The sequence below is a fragment of the Lissotriton vulgaris genome, unplaced genomic scaffold (assembly GCF_964263255.1).
Source record: "Lissotriton vulgaris unplaced genomic scaffold, aLisVul1.2 SCAFFOLD_1067, whole genome shotgun sequence".
In the NCBI taxonomy this organism is placed as follows: Eukaryota; Metazoa; Chordata; class Amphibia; order Caudata; family Salamandridae; genus Lissotriton; species Lissotriton vulgaris.
The window spans coordinates 447860-469448 of record NW_028243062.1 but is presented as its reverse complement, the minus strand read 5'-3'; the positions used below and the strand labels follow the sequence as shown (position 1 = coordinate 469448).

The window sequence follows — 21589 nt, the reverse complement described above, 5'->3', positions numbered from 1 at the left end:
TAATTGGTTGTGTGTTTTCGATTTTGTGTTGGTGTGGGTTTGGTTATGTGGGTGTGTGTTTTTGTTGTTGTGGGTGTAGTGTGTGTGTGTGGTGTGTGTTTGTGTGTGTGTGGTGTGTGTTTGTGTGTGTGTGTGTGTTTGTGATTGTGTGGTCGGTGTGGTTGTGTGTATGTGGTTGTGTGTGGTTGTGTGTGTGGTCGTGTGTGGTCGTGTGTGGTGTTGTGTGGGTTTGTGTGTGGTTGTGTGTCTGACTGGTTGTGTGTATTTGTGGTTGTTTGTGTGTGTTGGTGTTGATTTGTGTGTGTGTGTGTGTGGTTGTGTGTGTGTCTGTGTGATTGTGTGTGCTTGTGTGTGTGGGTGTGCTTGTGTGTGTGGTTGTGTCTAGTTGTGGGTGGTTGTGTGTTTTTGTGTGTGTTTTTGTGTGTGTGTGATTGTGTTTGTGGTTGTGTGTGGTGTTTTGTGTGTGGTTGTGTGTTTGTGTGTGTGTGTCGGTGTTGATTTGTTTGTATGTGTGTGTGGTTGTGTGTGTGTGTGATTGTGTGTTGTGGTAGTGTGCGGTGTTGTGTGTTGTTGTGTGTGGGTGTGATTGTGTGTGTGGTTGTGTCTAGTTTGTGGTTGTGTTTGTGTGTCTGGATGTAATTGTGTGTGTGTTTGTGGGTGTTTGTGTGTGTCGGTGTTGATTTGTTTGTGTGTGTGGGTGTGTATGTGGGTGTGGGTGTGATTGTGTTGTGTTTGTGTGTGAAATACTCCTGAGTGGAAAAAACACAAGATTAGGGAAGAAAACCATTGAACAAAAGAGACAGCCGAGATAGACAACAGTGCCTTCCAGTCAGCAACAGGCTGACTCAAAGTCCTACCCTGAATAAATGTTATGTATTAGTAACAATAGATCTGTCAACAGACAGCAAAAGCAGTCTGTAGTCCAGGCCCAAAACATTTCTTTTGACAAAGCTATGCCATTAATAGGCTCACACTAAGTAAGATCCAGTGTGAATTCACCAAACAAATTAATTTGCCATCTGAGCACCCAATGTTTTGCATAAAAAGACCAGAGCACAGATCTCTTTCCTGAGTTTCAGTTGAGGTGGGGGTTAACATAGACTGTTTCCCTATCCTTTCTTCAGTGGACATCCTGAGTATCACGTTATTTGCAGCAATTAGAGATAGCAAACATGTCGAATGAAGTATTGTATAAAAACAATTAAAAAACATTGTGTAGCAGCCCTGCCAAGCTTCCCAGGTCCATATGTGATGTGCTGCCCAGTTCTGTTTTTCATTTGAACTCTGGGACTTGTAGTCTTGTTTGTTCCATAATAAAACAGAACTACAAGTCCTAGAATTCAAAGGAAAAAAAACTGGCCTAGAGCAGCACATTATACGTGGCCCGGAAAAACTTGGCAGTTATATAGAAGGCAGAGAATTACCACAGGATTCAGAACACCTTATCTGTCCCAAGCCAGTGGCATAATGAGTACCATAGGGCCTAATTCAAGGAAAATATATGAACCCCGAATATGATGCTGATTCCACTTCATGTCATGGTGCACACTATTTAAACATATAGGCTTTCATGCAGCATCCTAACGCATTGTGGGTGATAGTGTACTACCATTCAGCCGATTAGGCTAATATAATTATAACAACGATTTCTTTTTTTGCAGTTTTTATATAGCGTGAACTCGACCGGAAGGTAGTGGAGCGCTTTATATGAGCGCCGGTTACATTACACAATGACAAATTCGTTTTGGTAGGCACGGGGAGTGAAAGTGATTTGCCCAGAATCACAGGATTTTGAGCCTACGCCGAGACTCGAACCTGGTTCCCCCAGTTAAGGTCGTAATATAGAACCAGACTCCCTCGCGAAGATATATCCTCGAGTAACGGCTGTCTGTCTGACTTGTGGTAATAACGCCTCCATTGTGCACAGGTACTAAGAGCACAGTCACTCCACTGAATCACGCTTCTCTTTGACATCAGGGCAGGCCACAGTAATGGCTCTGGAGAGGGGCAGTAGTGTAACCCGAGAGAAGGCAGGGTCTCCAGCACACCCTACGCTAATCCCAGCAGGATGGTCGTAACTGGGACCAGCTGGGCCCACGCTTCCCTCCCCCCATATCAGGAGCACAATACGTCACTTTATGGAAAGGAACAGGTTCTCTCTTATCGGAAAGAGCATTAAAAAACAATACTGAAAATAATTGGAGCTAAGACCCTGAGAGCAACCGGGAAAAGGGGCTCTGCAGACGCGCCCGAGCCTGGGGGTTTTATGGGGGATTTAAAGGTGTATTGATGCAGAACACGTGCAGGGGGTTACTGGCTTATGCTGAAGGAGGAGGATGGTGAGCAGAGAGCAATATGTGCTTGAAAGCTATATTTCTCCTTCACGAAAAGCCCAGACTGGCTGAAATCGTCACCCTTAACATGCATCCAAAATTAGCGCTGTGCAGTAAACTCTATGAGCTACATTGTCCGCGAATGCAAGCAATCTACACAGTAAGCTGTGCTGTGTGCGTTAATCATGTAGTTCCATTCCATTGCGGGTCTGTTTTTTATCACGAGGTTTCACCCGATTAAACATACGTTTCCTGTGTGATAGTGTAATGAAGCAAACCAAGACTAGAGCACCTAGAATGCATTATTTCATCAGAGAAAAGCTTGAACCTGGAAACAGCGTTTATTTTGTGAGGTGCTCCCTCCCCAATTTGCAAATCAAAGGCAGAGTCGTAAAGCGGTCCCATGCTCTGGGGAAACTTCAGACAATCCGAGCTTTTTGTTCAACAACCGTTTTAGCAAGCAGGAAGTGGGATAAGGGAGGGGTGGCAAATGGTGAGCACTTTAGCGGCCACTTTGATGTTCTCAGTGGCCACGCGGCTCACTGAGATCATCAAAATGGCTGCGAAAGTGCTCCCAAAGGCTGCAGGCGGACAAATGGTGCGCGCGCGCGGCGCACATGCACTGTACCCGATCCGCACTTTGGGAGCACTTTTGAAAGCCCCTACTTTTATATCTCGTCAAAGCATCGCTAACGCGATGGCTTAGGCGAGACCTAAAAACCAAGGACTGCTCGAGTGGCTGCAGAAAAGCCACTTTAAGGATGTGGTGAGGGAGGGTACCTCTTTTATGGTCATCGCCTGAAGAGGGAAGTGTGCAGGGTTTCTTTTTTTTTTTTTTTTTTGGAGTATCAACTCGCAACAGACTGCCTTCTCGGAAGGTGGACCCACCTCAGAGGAAAGGGTTGTATGTTAGTATTGTCCTATAAGTATATCACAGCCAAAATAGCATCTATGTATATATATATATACGGTTAGGAAAGATTTTCTGTTCTTGAAAGAGAGTGAGTGTGAGTGTGTGAATATGTGTGTATTAAACCTATATTTACCTAGATATTCCTTCAGTGCTTACATTTTGGTCATCAATATTTAGATTAACCCCTCAATATCCTGTACCATATGCAAGGAAGGAGTTAAGAAGGTGCATTTAGAAGATTCTTAAGAGAATACTGGTTACAAGGAGAGCAGCAATTTTGGCCTCAAAAAGGATGAGTTGTAAATTACAACTGCCCAGTGTTCCTGGGAGTCGCGAGTGGAAATATTACAACTATTAAATGCCGAGTGCCAATGAAAAGATGGACACACCAGCATACCCGGGTTACACTATACGTCACTCAGCATGTCCACAAGTCGTGACACACTATGCAAGGACGTTTGAGAGCAGCACGCACAAACAAGGAGGTTGCCTGTCAAGAATGTATTTTTTTTTATCTTCTATAGCTGAACCTGCAGCCACTGACGTGTATTAGGGACATTTCTAGTCAGGGGTTATCATCTTTTGAAATTCAACCATTTCAGCTGTCCTGGATTCAGTAAGATAAGACAATAATTACAAGATAAATATTCCATCCATGCAAAATATATTAGAAAAGGTGAGCGATGGTGTTATTACTGTCCAATCAGATACATGCTTCCTTTGACCTTTCAATACTTGGATCATTTTTCCTTTATTGAAACGTGAGGATTGTTGGCACAATGGTATGATAATTCCCTTATAAACCCTCAGTGTCACGCAGAATGACCAAATTTACATTTGGGAGTAACTCTCTAACCGTGAACATTTACACATACAAAGGATTGATTGATTTGGTGATTATTCATAAAGCACATTGTTAGGGGATGTACAGGGGAAGAAACAGTGATGGTCATGTTCCTGAAAATCTCTCTTATGACGCACTCTAGCCTGAATGTCCCTTTTAATTATTAAACCCACCCTTTCAGTCTTGATTTTTAATGGTCTGCTATTATTACGTGAGGTTCTTCTCACCGCCATCTCGAGGAGCCGTCTGATGCATGGCGGGTGACTTATGATTGTGAAATGACAAAGTAACAGATGGAATACCCCACAAACTAGTGGAAGCAGCTGTTGTGATGCAGTGTTGCCTGGACAGCATGATATTCAAGTTCTTTGCCCTGCTGCAGTGGACCACCCAGAAGTAGTAGGAGTCAGGCAATCTGCTTCCCTTCTGTGCATATTCTGTCCTACAAAGGGTGTCCGCGAGGAATACAAGTCAAGTGCCAGAGGTGCAACAACGTGGGATGTGGAATGGGATGCTGAGAGTGGAAGACTCACCTGCATGATCACGACGTGCATCTTGGTGGCCGCGCACTCAAGTTCCTCGTCTACGCAGCAGCCAGCGCATCGGCGAAGGGGTACGCAGGATGGCCGGAAGATGTGCTCCACCTCCTCTGGGTACTCGGATCCAATGTCCACCAGCTGCTCCTTCGGCTGGCAGTAGCTGCGGTTGTACACGTCAATCCACTTGACCACTGGAAGAGCAAAGACACAAAAAAGGCCCAACCAACTGTTATCTACCAGGTGCTGTCATGGGAATCAGTTGTGTGAATCCCTAAGAACATCAAGGGAAAGTGAGAGGAAACAGAGGCAGAAAAAGAGAGGAACAGGGGAAATGAGACAGTGGCAGAAAAAGGAGTGAGTGGAGAAAGGTTAGCCTTTACAAAAAGAAAGAGATAGCAAAAGAAGGTAAATTGTTAGGGATGAAAGGGGAAGATAAGGCAGAAATAGAAGTGAGAGAAGAAAGTGAAAAAGGAGAGTGGGAAGAGACAGCTGGACTAATTGGAGTTCAAAGCTGAGATCCAGTTAAGGAAGTGGATTGAGAGGAAATGATCAGGAGTAGAACAATGAGGAAAGGAACAGCACGAGGAGGTAGCGAAGACAGAGCGAGAGAGGGGTATGGAGAGGACCTACAGATGCTCTCCGAAAAGTGTGACCCTGGGGCTATCAAACCACTCACTTATAGATGAAATGCAAGCTGCCCCGCTGAGAGCGAGGACAGGGGTTAATGAGTTGGTAATTAGTTACGTGTCAGCCGCAAAAGTAACAATTCATACAGGATCCCCTCTGAGACCAAAACCAAGTCGCTGATGTAAACATCCTCACAATATTAAAATTAGAGTGTCGAGGTAAACACACGTAGGTACTTGAAACCCCAATTAAATAAACAGATCACTGCCTAGCGAGATCAGCATAGAAATCTGATCACTGATGCCAAAGAAATATGAATAGGCAGAAAGACCATCACTTAACAAGCACTGGCAAAGCCAACAGGTCTGGCCTTGGCAAGCTTGCAATTTTTATTTTTGTATGTAAATAGATACAATATGCAAAGAAAGTCTCAAAATATAGCTCATGCACACCACCCTGGCACCCAAGTGCACTCCTTTTCTGGCAACTGTCAACATGTGATCAGGCAAAATGTCACATCTCAAAGTGCTGGAGAGTCAATAAATGAAGTGAGTGGACCCTTTGCCACATGCTCTTCGAAGTGCTGGGCAGAAACAAAATGTGAATGACATTTGAACAGATCAATGGATGAAAGGCCGACAGGCATCTATGTATGCTTTTTTATTTTTTTGGTAAACATGAAACTAACGTGGCACCTAAAGCTGTGTCTATGCAAGAACTAAACATTGCTTGTGGAGTTGGCGACACATTTAGCTTCTAGGGCACATGAACCATGGACTTCTTTTATTTTACTTTATAGAAGACCTCTTGGAAATTGTGGCAGGGTTGAGGCCTACTTGTTGAGAAAGAGATAACACCACTTCATAGAAAAAAAGAATTGTATAATAAGGATTTTAGCAGGACATTAAAAACTCAACATTCACCTTTAGGATTATAGTAGTTGCGTAAAGGCGCATGAACGCCTTTGCTAAAGGACAAGACATTAGACTCTCCAGAGCTGGCATATTATCAGTCCGTTTACGTCTTGCCTTTCGTCTGTAAGCCCTCGTGGTACTGTTTGATAAACCAGCTGTCTGCAGCAATAGTGTACAGTCAATTTCCCATGCCTTGGGAATCTGGATTTAGGAAGTATCACTGTACAGAGAAATTACCCTCTGGTAATCTGTGCGTGCACTTCCCACATACTGGACAATGGTGGTGTTAGCTATCTCAACAGGTTCCAATACTATAGATCATAGGGTTCTCTTCAGAATTCTCAAGGGACAATCTACGTTTGGTGGCCAAGTGTTAGTTTGCCTCTTCTCTCTTGCAGGTAGTTCAATATGGGCGAAGAAGGGTGACGTAGTATTGGACCAGGTATGTATATACTACAGGATCCACCCAAGAGATCAGGAATGGAATCAACCCTTAGATTGTATGGTTGAGCTTAATGCCTCTTAAAGAAACATTGAGCCAATGTTGTGCTAGAACAGTTCCGCAACATAGATAGCGCTGCAGAAGTATTTAATATTGAAGTTTATGCTGTACTCCAGGGCTTGTTCACCAGTACAGGTCTGGAAGGTTGAAGTCATCAAAGAGGGGTTGTGTGCATGTTGGATGGATGAGGTGATGCTCAAGAGAGAAGAGAATGAGAAGAAAAACTATGAAACACTTACCTGTGTGCTGCCGCCGCCACCTCTCGGTCCTCTTCACCTGCTTCCAGGGCAGGAAACAGGAAGCAACCAGGCTCCCCATAGCCATCTCAGCGCCGTAGTTCGGTGCTCAGCTAGGAAAGGGGAGGCTGGGCGTGTTCTGCACCCAGGCTGAAATGCAGCCTGGGTGCAGAACATGCAAAGTGCACATGATGGTTTGGCCGGCCTGAGACGGCCGGCCAAAGCGTCTTGCGCACCTGGAGTGGGCAAAAAACTTCTCCCCTGCCCTGCGAGGAGAGCAGACCCACCTGCCCCAGCTGAGCAAGGACGGAAATAAAAAGATAATAACAATGAGTTATCATTTTGTTTTTTCCTTTTTGACCAGCTCAGTGGGGTGATGCTCTAGCTGCTACTCGGTTCAGATACTCTCTTAGCACCCTGGTCTAAGGCTAAGCCTGACAAAAGAGCTTGCACCAGGAATGATAGAGTGGCTCAACACAGTCGCAGAGAAGATAGGGGAGGTGAGGTGAGGTGCAAAGCAGCAAGCCTGACAGGCATTTAGAGCCACCAGTACTGGAGGTCAGATCACCTGCACTTTGATCACTGGTGTTGCTGTTCTCCATTGTCCTGTGGAGGTGTTGTATCTGGGGCATCTGGGAACTCTGGCACACCTCTTCCAGTCCTGGGACCTTCTCATGGGCAACCACTCCAGGCAGAAGGACGTTCAGCGGAGCTAAAAACTTGGTATCTGGCCTCAAGGGCGCCAGCCTGCAGCAGTACAGGACGCACCACAGATTAATATAACTCTTCAGACTGATGGAGTGGGACTCTACATTCTGTTCCCAGTTTGGGGAAGGTGATCTCGCTACCCATTGTCGCTAACAACAAATAAGATTTTCATAGCCTTACTGCCAGCTAGTCATGCTTGTGGCCCTTAAAGGGTGTCCCCTTCCCTGCGGCGCCCGAGGCATGCATTCTGGATTGAGCCAGTGCAGATGGCCTGGGTGGAGGTATGCTGAGGCTTGTTCTGCTCCCAGCAGGTAGAGCCTTGGAGGAGTTGCAGTCTCCTAAACCATAGAGTTGCCTGGGGGAAACTTGATGAATTCTCCAGAAAGCAAAACCGGAAGAGGAGAGTGGGAGAGGTTGATTGTGTTGTTTCTGGGGGCAAGCATCCATTCATTGTGTTAAAGGCATGCCATGCTGATTTATATGGCACTGTGGCACACCCAAGTTTCAGGTTCTCAAATCCTCGGGGTTGGGTTGTGGGCCTATCATACAAGGAAGTCGGTCTGTATGTATTGCCATCACAACCTTACAGTAAAGTTGAGCATTTGAGAAGAAGGGTGTGGTTACCCTATTACAGTCTCCCTTGCCAGGGCTAGTGATAGGCTACGCCAGGAGGAGAGGAGTTGATGCACAGGTGGTCCCTTGGATTAGGGGTTACCCGGATGTGACTTCCAAATATAAGTGGAGGAAACTTCAGGGAGAAATGAAAAATGCCAGAATATGACATTGGCCGGTCTTCGTCCCACAGTGCCTGCACATGTACTTTGTGGCACCAGTGGTGTAATGCAAAATGATGGGGCCCCTTGCAGAATGTGAAGAAGGTCCCCCGTATTACTGATACCTCACTGATATTTATCGTCCTTGGGATGAATGGGCCCACCCTTAAAGGATGGGAGGCCCCTGAAGGAGTGAAGGTCCCCCATGTCCTCGGGGCTGCAGGTGCCTGTGTTACGCCGCTGTGTGGAGCCTGGGGAAGTCAGTGGTTATTGAGCACTATCCATGGTAGCTGCTACCATTCACCACTGGTATGCCATATACTCATGTACTAATGCACTCCAACTGGAAAAACAGATTACTCCCTTTGTATGCTTGACTCTCCAAGGGGTAGTTGACCGAGTAAGGTGCTAGAGGGTTAGGAACTTGGCAGCTATCTGAAGCACGCAAATGCATGCTAACGCTCAATACCCAGTGAGGACCATTTGAAAAAAACATCATTGGGTTAGAGGTACAATTAATAACAACACTGAAAACAAAATAGTATCAACACTACTGGGAATGAAATACGACCTCTAATACAAATACAAACCCCGAACATACTTAGGTAAGAGCTACAATGCAAATAACAAAAAGTCCTGGGCTAATATTATGTTATGGTGAAGAGTTTGGGTGTTCTCTGCAGTTTTTTGTGTTCTCAGGCTTTCTACAGGGTGTGTTTACTAAGTCAGTAAATGGCGGTTGAGGGGCACCAGACACACTGCTATGAAATGTATAAGTTGACTATGCTATGTATGTCTGCTGTAGTTGCTAAGCATTTTTGTGCAAGTAAAACCAACTCTTTTTTAGTGCAAGTGGCTGAGAACTGAGTAAAAGGATTCAAATTTCAAGTTATCAAAAGCCCTCCACCAAAAATAAAGAGCAGGAATCGCATTCATTATCCAAACCCATGTTTTTTAGTGCTATTCTACAAGATATCTGTGTCTAATTAACTGGATACTAAACGTTTTGTTAGGCGAACTCCACGACGGGACAGAGTTCAGGGGAGACTAGCGGACATCGAAACTGGTCTCGCAATCAAACATCAGCAGTGGAGAACTACTAGTTCTTGCATTGGGCTAGCACCTAAAGTACATCCTCCAGTGGTACAAAACGTCACAGGCATGCCCACTGAAAATGTCTGGCTACTGTCAAGATTTGAATTGCCAGGATCACTCAACAGTACCAAAGAGGCACTAGTAAGGAGGAGAGCACGAATACTGGGAGTTAGGTTCCAATTACACATTCAAATCATAGTATTTGCGGAATTGTATGGGGTTAGTGGGAAAACTCAAAAGTCTCCAGAATCAAAGTGACAGACCACCGACGGTGGTACACTGCTCTAAGGCTCTAGTGAAGACGAAAACCCCCTGTGCCCCGCTGGGGATATGAAGGGGCAGGGGTGGGCTGTCTCAAGGTCCCGGTTGGTACTGGACTGGTCTAAGCTGGGCTATACTCAACACACTTGGAATTCTGGAATGCTTCTCTGCAGGTCCTAGACGTCCTGCTTGCAGGATCCGTCATGGCTTGGCAGGGTGTAGACTGTAGAGTCCTCATGGCTCCTGGGCAGCCACTCCTTTAAGGCAACCTCGACACAGGCTTCCGCAAGTGGGATCTTGCTCTTTGTCCACCTGATCAGAGCGTGCTACTCTCTAGATGCCGGTTTCTATTCTGAAGCAGAGTCACCTTCTGAATATCAGATGAAATATAACTATAGCCAGGTAGCCAGGAAAGCCATGGCCAACCAGAGACCCTGCTTGCTTCAACTTTCTAAAACTCTTCAAATCTTGGCAGAACGCATCTTCCATGGCCTTTGTAGAGCAAGAGGGGGTGGCACCAACCGGTCAAGAAAAGAGGATTGCTCCCCAACTTTCTTTGTCAAGCTCTTCTTTTTGAAAGGTGATGTCTAAAACAACAATTGTGTGGGGCGAGGGTAGAGAACTCTGGTACTGTGCCAAACAGAAACTGGCTCACAGTAGACCATATGTATAGTCCCTCTGCCCAGAAAGGACAGCAGCATGCTGGTTGTCAAGATGGCTACACACATACGCAAACACTGGTTGTACAGATGTTCCAGGGGGATGAATGGTAAGATGCCTTCGCTTCACGTGCACAGGTAGCTCAGTGCAATTGAAATACAATCAGCTGCCATGAACAATCAGTCTCCTCATAATAACCTTTTACTTGTTTTTTAAAAAATATCGAAATTTAATATACAGGTTACTATTATGTCATTTGTATCTTGTCGCTTTGTTGTATTGAATTATATTTTTATTCCATAACTTATGTTATTGTGTACGTTTTAAAATTTCTTTTTAACAAATATTATATCAATGTATATCATTTCCAGGTTCTTGGTTTGATTGAGGGACTGAATGGGTAGTGCCTTTTTACAATGTATATATTAATGAACTTGAATTGATTCATTTGATTTTTATATGTTATTTGTTTACATGGTTAATACATGTTTTAGTTTCTAATTAAGTTTTAGTTTTAGGTAGTGGGGTTTACCAGGATTATAGTGGGTAGTTTTTTAAACATTTGTATACATTAATTTTAATTGAATATCTTCTTTTATTGTTTTCAATTTGTTTACTTGTCTTTTAAACCCTTTGTCCCCCATCATGTTTGCATTTTCCCCAGTGTTTGTTATAGTGGAGTTAGAATAGTAGAGCTGGCTGGCCCAATGTAGGGGCATACCACAATGTCTGTTAGACTGGACTTAGACTATTAAATCTGCTCCCAATATATTCACTTTTCACATTATTTGTTAGAATGTACTTAGAATAGTAAACATGACCCATGCTCTCCCAATGAATGCAGTTTTACAATATTAGTTCAATAGAATAGAACCTTTTAACCTGAAATCTTATCAATCTTCCAATTTTTCATAGGCTTTTAAATAGAGTAATGCATCTTAAATTATTTGTTTAGTTATTAGTGTGCATAATGTTGGATTGGAGCTAGGGTACTATATATCTCTTTATCCTGAAATCCTTTAAGATATTTTGAGCATATTTAATTTAAAAATATATATTTTTAAACTATTCTGTTTAGTAAAAGATATTAACACTGACTGCAAAGAACTAAAAACGAAAACTCTTAACTACAACCAGCAGGATACACTACGCCACATTAGAGACCAACACCTGATAAGTATGGAGTGAGGTTCTTTTTTAAACAGCTTTAGGTACACTTTGTTTTGCATGATATTGTGCTGCCTGCATTGAGGAAATAGCTGGAGAGACGGCACACTGACAAAGGTAAAGAGATAAGCTCTTATGATGAGCAATAAATACTGTGAAAGGCTGGTGTCATGAGATTTCTCAAGGTAGAAGCGAGAATTTCAAAACATATTAACAATGAGAGCAAACAAATGAAATAAAAAGTAAAAGTGATGCCTTAGGATATCAACGGTTGTAAAAGATTTATACAATTACGCCAAAAAGAGTGAGAAGTAATTTTGTGAACTGAAACTACCAGATTGCACTTGAGTGTTGTTAGGGATAAATATTGTGAGAAGTGCCCTCTGGAGTAAGTGCTGTTGGATGCCTCTTAACTGTCTTCCTCTCTGCCTGTATACGTTTGTGTTACTGTGCGCATACATTTTGCGCAGGGGCATCTTAAGGATTTGGGGGCCCTGGGCCAAACGTATTTTTGGAGCCCCTGTACGGAACAGCTTTGAAGTTATGCTCCAATTTGAGCTCTATATACATCCACTCTTTGGCCAGGTCACTGACAGTGCACAGGCGCCCTCGTTCAAATTCTAAATATGTTTACATTTAATATTCAGGGATAGTGACGTAGTTTTTTAATATTGTAACACAGCTGCAGCTCATTATTAATATTGTAATACAGTCGCAGCTCATTATTTAATATTGTAACACAGCCGCAGCTCATTAATATTACTGCAAATAATCTCTGTGACTCCAATTTCTCATATGAGAGGTCATTTTTATCTAAAATAATTTGTTTATGGATGTTGCATGAAACATAAACACAACATTTCTCTGCAAAATGTCCGTTGTAGCCTCTCACACATCACCCACATTAAAAATACATTTAAGGAGAACAGTATTTAAAACAATCTATTTAAGAATCTTTCAAGGTCATCAGGACAAGACTCTGCAGAACAGAGCTGGCTCTATCAGCCCCCCCTGAAAGGCTGGGGCCCTGGGCGAGAGCCCACTTTGCCCATGCCTTAAAATGTCTCTGATTTTGCGTGTCTCTGTGAACCTTCGCTAGTAAAAAAAAAAAAGCTAAACCATTCGGCTTTACCAATGCTTGTTTTCAAATAGTCAGCACTATCGCTATAAGCCCTCTTTTACCATAGGTCATTTACACACTCAATAAAATTCTCCAAAAATTTAATACATTCTGAAGATCCAGGAGAACACCACTGAGACGGTCATACCAGACCATGATTAATTTGCCATATAAATATGCTTTCAGTATGAAGCTTTTGGGCTCACTGGGGTGCCCTTTTCAGCAATGCCCTGCCCAGTGCAGTGTGGGAAAGTTTTGGGGGGGGTGGCACCCTAATTAAGTGGTATTGCTTGCTGTGAGCAAGATCCAGCGGGGGTGAAGAGCTAAAACATATTCTGAGTGCCAAGGCATAGCAAACTTTAGAACTGAATACTAAACTCCAAGAAAAACCTAACCCTGATCTGAAAATGGCGCAGAATTTACACTTAGGCCCCCATTACCACTTCGACGCAAATCTGATGTGGTAACTGTGCATCAGGAATCTGCACCGCCATGGCTGTGTGGTAATTAATGGGTGCGAAATTAGGGCAGCATTTCAAGTTTCATATCTCAGAATGGGGATAATGTGCTAATTGTGTGTATGTTGCCCTGTTCTGAGATGCGCAAATGTAAACTTTTGCAGAATTTACCTGCAAGATTTAGACCAAGGAGAAAATGGTGCTGACAGAAATGATGGGTGCCCAATTTGCACCCAAATTAATTAGCGCCCAAGTCACAAGGAGGGCCATAGACTCCGGTGTGACCAAAACCTCTTCCCAGAGTCGTTTCGTAGACGTGTAGCAGGGAAACCACATCTGTTCAAGGGCCTTTCTTTGCTGCTGGGAAATCTTCCTTGCCTAAACCTGTTTGGCTGTTCACCTATGCCCTTATCTGTGCATCTGATAATTTTTGTTCTATCTGAGATTTAGACACGACTTCACCATCTCATCACCTCTGCAGGGAAATCTTCAGCTTTGACATTTATCAAAGCCATGGCCCATCTCTGCATGAGAAATACAGACTGTTTTATATTGTTTATTTAATTTGTCTTATTTCTGCTTGTTATTACATTACAGATGGCTCAATGTGGGTTCCATGGTCATTTTCGGCCTTGAGAAAGCACAGGCAAACATGCCAAAGGGGGTGAAACCTTTTGGCTGATGCTCCACCAAAAAGTAAAAGTTGTGACAATAGATTTTACCACAGCAGAAGAATAAATGTCTTTGTTCCCCCAAATATGTAAGAATAAAATGGTTCACGTGATTACCTGTGTCACCAATTCCCATTCTTGTCCTTTTTGTTATCCTACGACTCATTTGACAGCATCTCTGTTTGGAGCATGTTGACCGATGGCTTATTGGGCCTTGTTTGATCACACCCTCTTTTGGGTGCATAGGCCCATAGCATACCCTCACTCGTCACACCGCCATACACTGCTTCCCACAACACGCCTAACCACACCTCTGTGGTCATCACACACAACATGAAAGCACTTCCCACATAGGCTCCAAACAGGTAAGAATATCAGGTAGAGGTAATAAAAAACATGTTTGGAAGTAGGGAGACCACCTCACTCCAGGTTATTTTGGACACTGTCTCCAGCCCTGACCTTTTTATCTACAAGTTATTGATTTCAGGGGGGTTAGTTTAACGACACTCTAACAAGACTATCACACCCAGAATGCACCGGCCTATCACGTAAAAGTCAGCACTTTGCAGTGTCAGTACTGGCTTGGAGGGAGGTTTATTTCAATCTGGCTGGCATCACACTCCCAATGTGGGCGAGCATCCTTGCATGCATGTGAATGCTGGCGAACAACAGTTACAGATAAATCCGCTTTTCCTCCTGTGCATCACATTGCACATCAGGGTTGGATTGGCATGGCGGGAAATCAGCCGGTGCTTGAGGGGCCTGTGGCAGAGTATCAATCAATCAATCAATCATTTGTAAAGCGCACTACATACCGGCGAGGGTCTCAAGGCGCTTGGGGGGAGGCGCTACTGATCGAACAGCCAGGTCTTGAGTATCCTCCTGACGGTCAGCAGGTCTTGGGTCTGTCGTAGGCTCAGTGGGAGGGTGTTCCATGTCTTGGCGGCGAGGTTGGAGAAGGATCTCCCACTGGTGGTTGTTCTTTGGATGCACGGGACGGTGGCGAGTGAGAGGTCGGCGGAGCGTAGCTGGCGGTTGGGGATGTAGCAGGAGAGCTGTCTGTTGAGGTAGGCTGGGCCGGTCTTGTGGAGTGCCTTGTGTGTGTGAGTGAGGAGCTTGAAGGATATCCTCTTGTTGACGGGGAGCCAGTGCAGGTTTCTCAGGTGGGGGATGATGTGGCCGTGGCGTGGAACGTCAAGGATCAGTCGTGTCGAAGCATTTTGGATGCGTTGTAGTCGTTTGATGAGCTTGGTCGGGGCTCCCGCGTAAAGGGCGTTTCCGTAGTCGAGTCTGCTGCTGATGAGGGCCTGGGTGACTCTTTCTTGCATCTGTCGGGATCCATCTGTAGATCTTGCGGAGCATGCAGAGGGTGTTGAAGCAGGAGGAGGAGGCATTGACTTGCTTGGTCATTGAGAGAGTTGAGTCGAGGATGATTCCCACGTTGCGTGCGTGGTCGGAGGGTGTTGGGGCTGCCCCCAGTGCCGTCGGCCACCAGGAGTCATCCCAGGCTGAAGGGTTGGAGCCGAGAGTGAAGATCTCGGTCTTGTCTGAGTTCAGCTTCAGACGGCTGGTCTTCATCCAGTCGGCGACTGCCTTCATTCCTTCGTGGAGGTTGGCTTTGGCGCTGATAGGGTCCTTGGTGAGGCAGAGGATCAGCTGAGTGTCGTTGGCGTAGGAGATTATGTTGAGATTGTGCTGTCGGGCTACGTGTGCGAGTGGGGCCATGTACATGTTGAACAGCGTCGGACTGAGGGAGGATCCCTGGTGTACGCTGCAGATGATTTTGGAGGCTTTGGAGTGGAATGAGAGGAACCCAGAGAGGCTTCTTCTCTGGGTTCTGCCGGAGAGGAAGGAGGTGGTCCAATCCAGAGCCTTGTCTCGGATCCCTGCGGTGTGGAGACGTGTGCGTAGTGTGCGGTGGTAGACTGTGTCGAAAGCGGCAGAGAGGTCTAGGAGGATGAGTGCTGCGGTCTGGCCGTTGTCCAGCAGGGTCCTGATGTCGTTGGTGGCGGCGAGGAGGGCAATCTTGGTGCTGTGGTTGCTGCAGAACCCTGACTGGGAAGGATCCAGGATTCTGTTTTCTTCGAGGTATCGGGTTAGCTGTCTGTTGACGGTTTTCTCGATTACCTTTGCCGGAAAGGGGAGCAGAGAGATGGGCCGGAAGTTCTTGAGGTCTCTTGGGTCTGCCTTAGGTTTTTTGAGTAGGGCGTTGATCTCTGCGTGTTTCCAGATCTCTATGAAGGTCGCAGTCTCGAGGGAGAGATTGATGACGTTGCGCAGGTGGGGTACGATGGAGCTGCTTGCTCTGTTGAAGACGTGGTGCGGAAATGGGTCTGACGGAGAGCCGGAGTGGATTGTGTGCATGGTCTTGATGGTGTCATCGATGCTCACGCTGGCCCAGGCTAGCAGGGGGACATGGTCGATGGTGTGCCGTGTGGTCTGTTGTGTTGCTGTCTGTTGAGGCTGTCTGGGTGTTGAAGCTGTTGTGGATGTCTGCTATCTTGCGGTGGAAGAAGGTGGCGAGGGAGTCGCACAGGGCTTGCGACGGCGGGATGTTGTTGGTGTTGGAGCTGGGGTTGGAGAGTTCCTTCACTATGTTGAAGAGCTCCTTGCTATTGTGTGCATTGTTGTTGAGGCGGTCTTTGAAGGAGGTCCTCTTGGCCACCCTGATGAGATGGTGGTGGTTGCGGATGGCGTCCTTGTGTGCTGCGTGGCTGTCTAGAGTTTGTTCACTGTGCCATTTCTTCTCTAGTTTCCAGCAGGCTTGCTTGGAGGCTAGGAGTTCTGGGGTGAACCAGTTGGCCCTCTTGCTGGTGTCTCTGTGGGGGGTTTCTTCAGCGGGCAAGGCTGTTGGCGCAGTCCTCGATCCAGAGTCTGAGGCTGTGGGCAGCGTCATCGTGTTGGAGGGTTCGGTGGGTGGGCTGAGAGCGAGGTTTGCGTGTAGTTGGTCTTCGGTGATTTTGCTCCAGCAGCGGCTGGGGATCTGTTGGGTGCGGTGGTGTGTGGTGGGTTTCTGGAAGGTGAAGTGGATGCAGCGGTGGTCGATCCAGAGGAATTCGGTGGTGTGGCTGACGGAGACATTCAGGCTTGAGGAGAAGACTGGGTCGAGCATGTGGCCGGCGGGGTGGGTGGACGTTGTGACGAGTTATTGGCCGTTTTTTTTTGTCTGTGGATCCAGCAACTCCATATACCTGGGCTGATTTTCCCCATAGAGCTGCAGCTTCAGGTGAGAGGTAGTCTGAGCAGGCCACATATTAGGCCCAATGTATTGTTATTTGCAATATGACAATAGGGTGTCACGTGGTGCACCTCCTTCCATCCGGGCCCCAGGACGTGTCAGTGAGCCTTTGAGAGAGGTGTCTTTTGAGCAGTGCAATTAACACGTCGTCGGTGTGGGGAGGAGGCTTTTGTCCCCCCACAGCAGGTCACAAAGACCAGACAGACAAACCTCAAGTGCCTGCTGACAGTTTTCTCGGACTGAGGTTAGTGGTTTCATTCAAATACCATGCAAGGAAATGAGAGAAAAAAACCTGAAACAGAAATGTTTGAAATAACTTTGCAATTGAAAACCAAATCTGACTCGAAACGGAAAAGAAGAAATCACCTTTTTCGGCACGAATTTTTGCGAACTGCAATTGTGGGCCACTTTTTTGGGAGGACTGGGCCAATTTTTCACCCCAATCCGGCCCTGCCGCGCATCAGTGAAAACGTGTCAGATGAAGGCGCGAGTCCTGGCACCAGGCTGACGCCCAGCACCCCTCCTTCCCCCGCACCCTTCCTCGAACAAACATCCCCGCCGCCCCGGCAGGTGCCGCCCAGACGCCCAGGAGCAGCAGGGACGCGGGCGCAGGGAAGTCAGTGACTCCAGGTTCAGAGAGATAAGGCCGATGTGAACCCTGATAAACCCCGAGCATTCCAGGCGCGTATGAGGCCGCGTGCACGGGGAGAGGCAAGAGCAGAGAGGGACACCGGGGGCTGCCCTGGAGACACACCGGCCGCCGGACTAGGGTCCGGTACTCATGAAAAGACAATCCAGGCTCGTTTCAGGTGTCGGATGCGCCCTGCCCCGTAATTTCACATCTCTGCTGCTCTCTTAACTTTCCATTTTGCAATGTTTTATATTTAAGTTTATAAAGTCTGTGGTATCGTTTTTGATGATGCAACATATCCTAATGTATTTTATTCCCAGTTTGCCAAAGATCCACCGTAAACGGAAACGGACAGACACGCACCACTCCATAAAACAGAGGCTCATGAAAAGACTCCTCTCTACTGTTCACCCCAGCTCTCTTTTCCCCCAAATCCACATCTCTATAGTGTATGTGCAATGACCCAGGCGACATACCTTCTCCCGCTCTGTGCGTCTCCTCCCACGGCGGCTGAAAGAAGAAGGAAAACAAAAAACTGTTAGATGAATACATGAGACCCAATAGTGCCCGCAACTACACTGCGCACGCGCCGTATCGTGTGCATCACTGAATATCCCTTCATACACAGGGTTGGAGACCACAATCACCTCGAGTACCTCATCACACCCTGAGACTGAAGAGCACCCGTCCAGCATGGGGTTTGCACCCCTCAGCACCTCATCACACCCTGAGACTGAAGAGCACCTGTGCAGCACATGGGTTGCACCCCTCAGCACCTCATCACACCCTGAGACTGAAGAGCACCCGTCCAGCACGGGGTTTGCACCACTCAGCACCTCATCATACCTTGCGACTGAAGAGCACTTGTGCAGCACATGGTTTGCACCCCTCAGCACCTCATCACATCCAGAGACTGAAGAGCGCTTGTGCAGCACATGGTTTGCACCCCTCAACACCTCATCGTACCCTGCGACTGAGAGCACTCGTGTAGCACATGGTTTGCACCCCTCATCACACCCTGAGACTGAAGAGCACTTGTGCAGTACATGGTTTGCACCCTTCAGCACCTCATTACACCCCCCTGAGACTCAAGAGCGCTGGTGTAGCACATGGTTTGCACCCCTCAGCACCTCATTACACCCCCCTGAGACTCAAGAGCGCTGGTGTAGCACATGGTTTGCACCCCTCATCACATCCAGAGACTGAAGAGCGCTTGTGCAGCACATGGTTTGCACCCCTCAACACCTCATTACACCCCCCTGAGACTCAAGAGCGCTGGTGTAGCACATGGTTTGCACCCCTCATCACACCCTGAGACCGAAGAGCACTTGTGCAGTACATGGTTTGCACCCTTCAGCACCTCATTACACCCCCCTGAGACTCAAGAGCGCTGGTGTAGCACATGGTTTGCACCCCTCAGCACCTCATTACACCCCCCTGAGACTCAAGAGCGCTGGTGTAGCACATGGTTTGCACCCCTCATCACATCCAGAGACTGAAGAGCGCTGGTGTAGCACATGGTTTGCACCCCTCAGCACCTCATTACACCCCCCTGAGACTCAAGAGCGCTGGTGTAGCACATGGTTTGCACCCCTCATCACACCCTGAGACTGAAGAGCACTCGTGTAGCACATGGTTTGCACCCTTCAGCACCTCATTACACCCCCCTGAGACTCAAGAGCGCTGGTGTAGCACATGGTTTGCACCCCTCAGCACCTCATCACACCAGGACCGGTTCTAGAGGGTGGGTCAAGCCCACCCAATGAATACCCTGGCCCACCCAAGGCCATTCAGAACTGAAAAACAAGCGTTTTTCACCTTTAAGTTTCACAGGGGGTGCCGTCATTATGTCTCCCTTATCGTTTATTTGAATGATTAACAGTATTATATAGCTACTTTCAGGCCTGGGGAGAGGTGTGAAGTTAGCAGTGCTTATTAGCTGTTATGATGCTCAAATGACCAGCATGGATATCCTGAAAATGCATAACCTTCAATACTTTGCAAAGTAAAAAGCTGCCTAAGTTTTTTAAAAACATGGAAAGCTGTAAAGTGGCTCTTTAAGGCAGCAGAAACATTTCTGCTGCTGCACATGACCAGGAGTGACAAATAGCATCCCTTTCTTTCCCCAAAGTTGGAAACACATGAAAGAAAGCAAATTATGATGCTCTTTGGGTGCTGATTATTGTGTCAAAAATGTCAAGTGCAGACAGATGCCAATGCCTAAAATATCAGATCGATTAAATAGTTTGTTGTTTTTTGGCCAGTACCCACTCATCTCCATGGTCCACCCAGGCTTCTTTACGGCCAACCCAAAGAAAAAATTCTAGAGCCGGGACTGCCTCACACCCTGAGACTGAAGAGCACCTGTGCAGCGCTGCGCATGGTTTGTACCTCTCAGCACCTCACCACACCCTGAGACTGAAGAGCACCTGTGCAGCGCTGCGCACAGTTTGTACCTCTCAGCACCTCACCACACCCTGAGACTGAAAAGCGCCTGTGCAGCACATGGTTTGCACCCATCAGCACCTCATCACACTCTGCGACTCCAGAGCGCCCATGCAGCACATGGTTTGCACCCCTCAGCACCTCATCACACCCTGAGACTGAAGAAGACCTGTGCAACACATGGTTTGCACCTCATCACACCGTGTGAATGAAGAGCACCCGTTCAGAACAAGGGTTGTACCCCTCAGCACCTTGTAGCGTAGTCCCAAAAGTACCCTGTCATGCAGGACCTACTACGTTTACAGATAACGTATACCGTGGGTCTGGTGGCAGAATGACTCCATACACCCCCACCGCATATGTTAGCCTATGGTTTGCATTAGCTAGCTCGCAGTGCCATTACACTCTCCTATTATCAGAGAGATTAGTTCTGGTAACCTCAGAATCGTGGAAACAATATATTACTTTTTCACCCAGTCACTCGTGCTTGCTTGTTTTTGCTCTCAGAGAGATACAGAGAAGAAACAGTCGAGCATGTTTACAATAAGAATTTATTGTACAGTAGCTCCACTCAAGTAGAATAAGTTCGCTGTTACGACTGTAACACAGTAGCACAGATATAGAACCAGCAGTACAGTGAATAAGAAGGAATAGTATTGTTCTACCATTTTGCAACAGTCATGAACATATACATGAATATAAAAAGCATTTATAAAATAAAGTGTGTACTCCTAAGATGCCTGCCTAGATGTACCTAAGTGTACCTAGCATGTGAGTAAGTGCTATAGAGCCTAAGTTTAAGAGCCCATAAGCCTAAGAGCCAAGAATCCCACCAGGCTTTAGTCAAACCCCCATACCTGAATAGTGAGAGTGTGGGACTTGGTCTTGGACTTGAGCTGTATACCCCACAAGGGATTGTTAGACCACTGTCAGTGGGAGAGATGGCATGCCGGAGCTGCAGCATCTCTGGTCAGTGTGTCAGCCTTGAAGTTGCGGTTCACTCCTGCCTTCTAATAGCAAGAGGTGCTGTATTTATACAGCCTATGTACGTGTGTTACCCATTGTTCAGTATGAGGATAACATTGGGGATTAAACCTTGTGCGTTGATGGGAGAGGTGTAGTAAGCCCCTGGAGAGTATACTCATCTATTATTCATATGAGCTAAGGATGACGTCTTAGCAATATTGATTGGGGAAAACCCACCCTCGGCATGGAACTAGGTGAAAGGTTTAGTCCATAAAATGGTGCAGTCCTTATAAGGCATAAGGTCCGTATAAGGCATTCTGTCCTTATTTGGAGTTCTGTCCTTATAAGGCTCGTTCATATGAAATAACGAGAGCTGATGTAGGGAAAGTGTATGATTTTCCCTGGACCTATATTAGCGTACCGATATGAAATATAACAACCTCATTACACCCTGAGACTGAAGAGCACCCGTGCAGGACATGGTTTGT

At 46.4% G+C, this 21589-nt stretch overlaps 1 protein-coding gene across 3 annotated transcripts in view; it reads right to left on the bottom strand.

Annotated features, from left to right (window-relative positions):
- The window catches only part of LOC147668719 (vascular endothelial growth factor A-like), a 298705-nt gene that overhangs the window by 69423 nt on the left and 207693 nt on the right, over window positions 1-21589 (bottom strand). For all 3 annotated transcript variants that reach the window (XM_086948483.1, XM_086948481.1, XM_086948482.1), the window contains exons 2-3: window positions 18167-18200; window positions 4624-4820 (exon numbers count right to left, since the gene is read on the bottom strand). In XM_086948483.1, the coding sequence (XP_086804609.1) occupies window positions 4624-4820; window positions 18167-18200 (231 nt within the window). The remainder of the gene's footprint in view (window positions 1-4623; window positions 4821-18166; window positions 18201-21589) is intronic.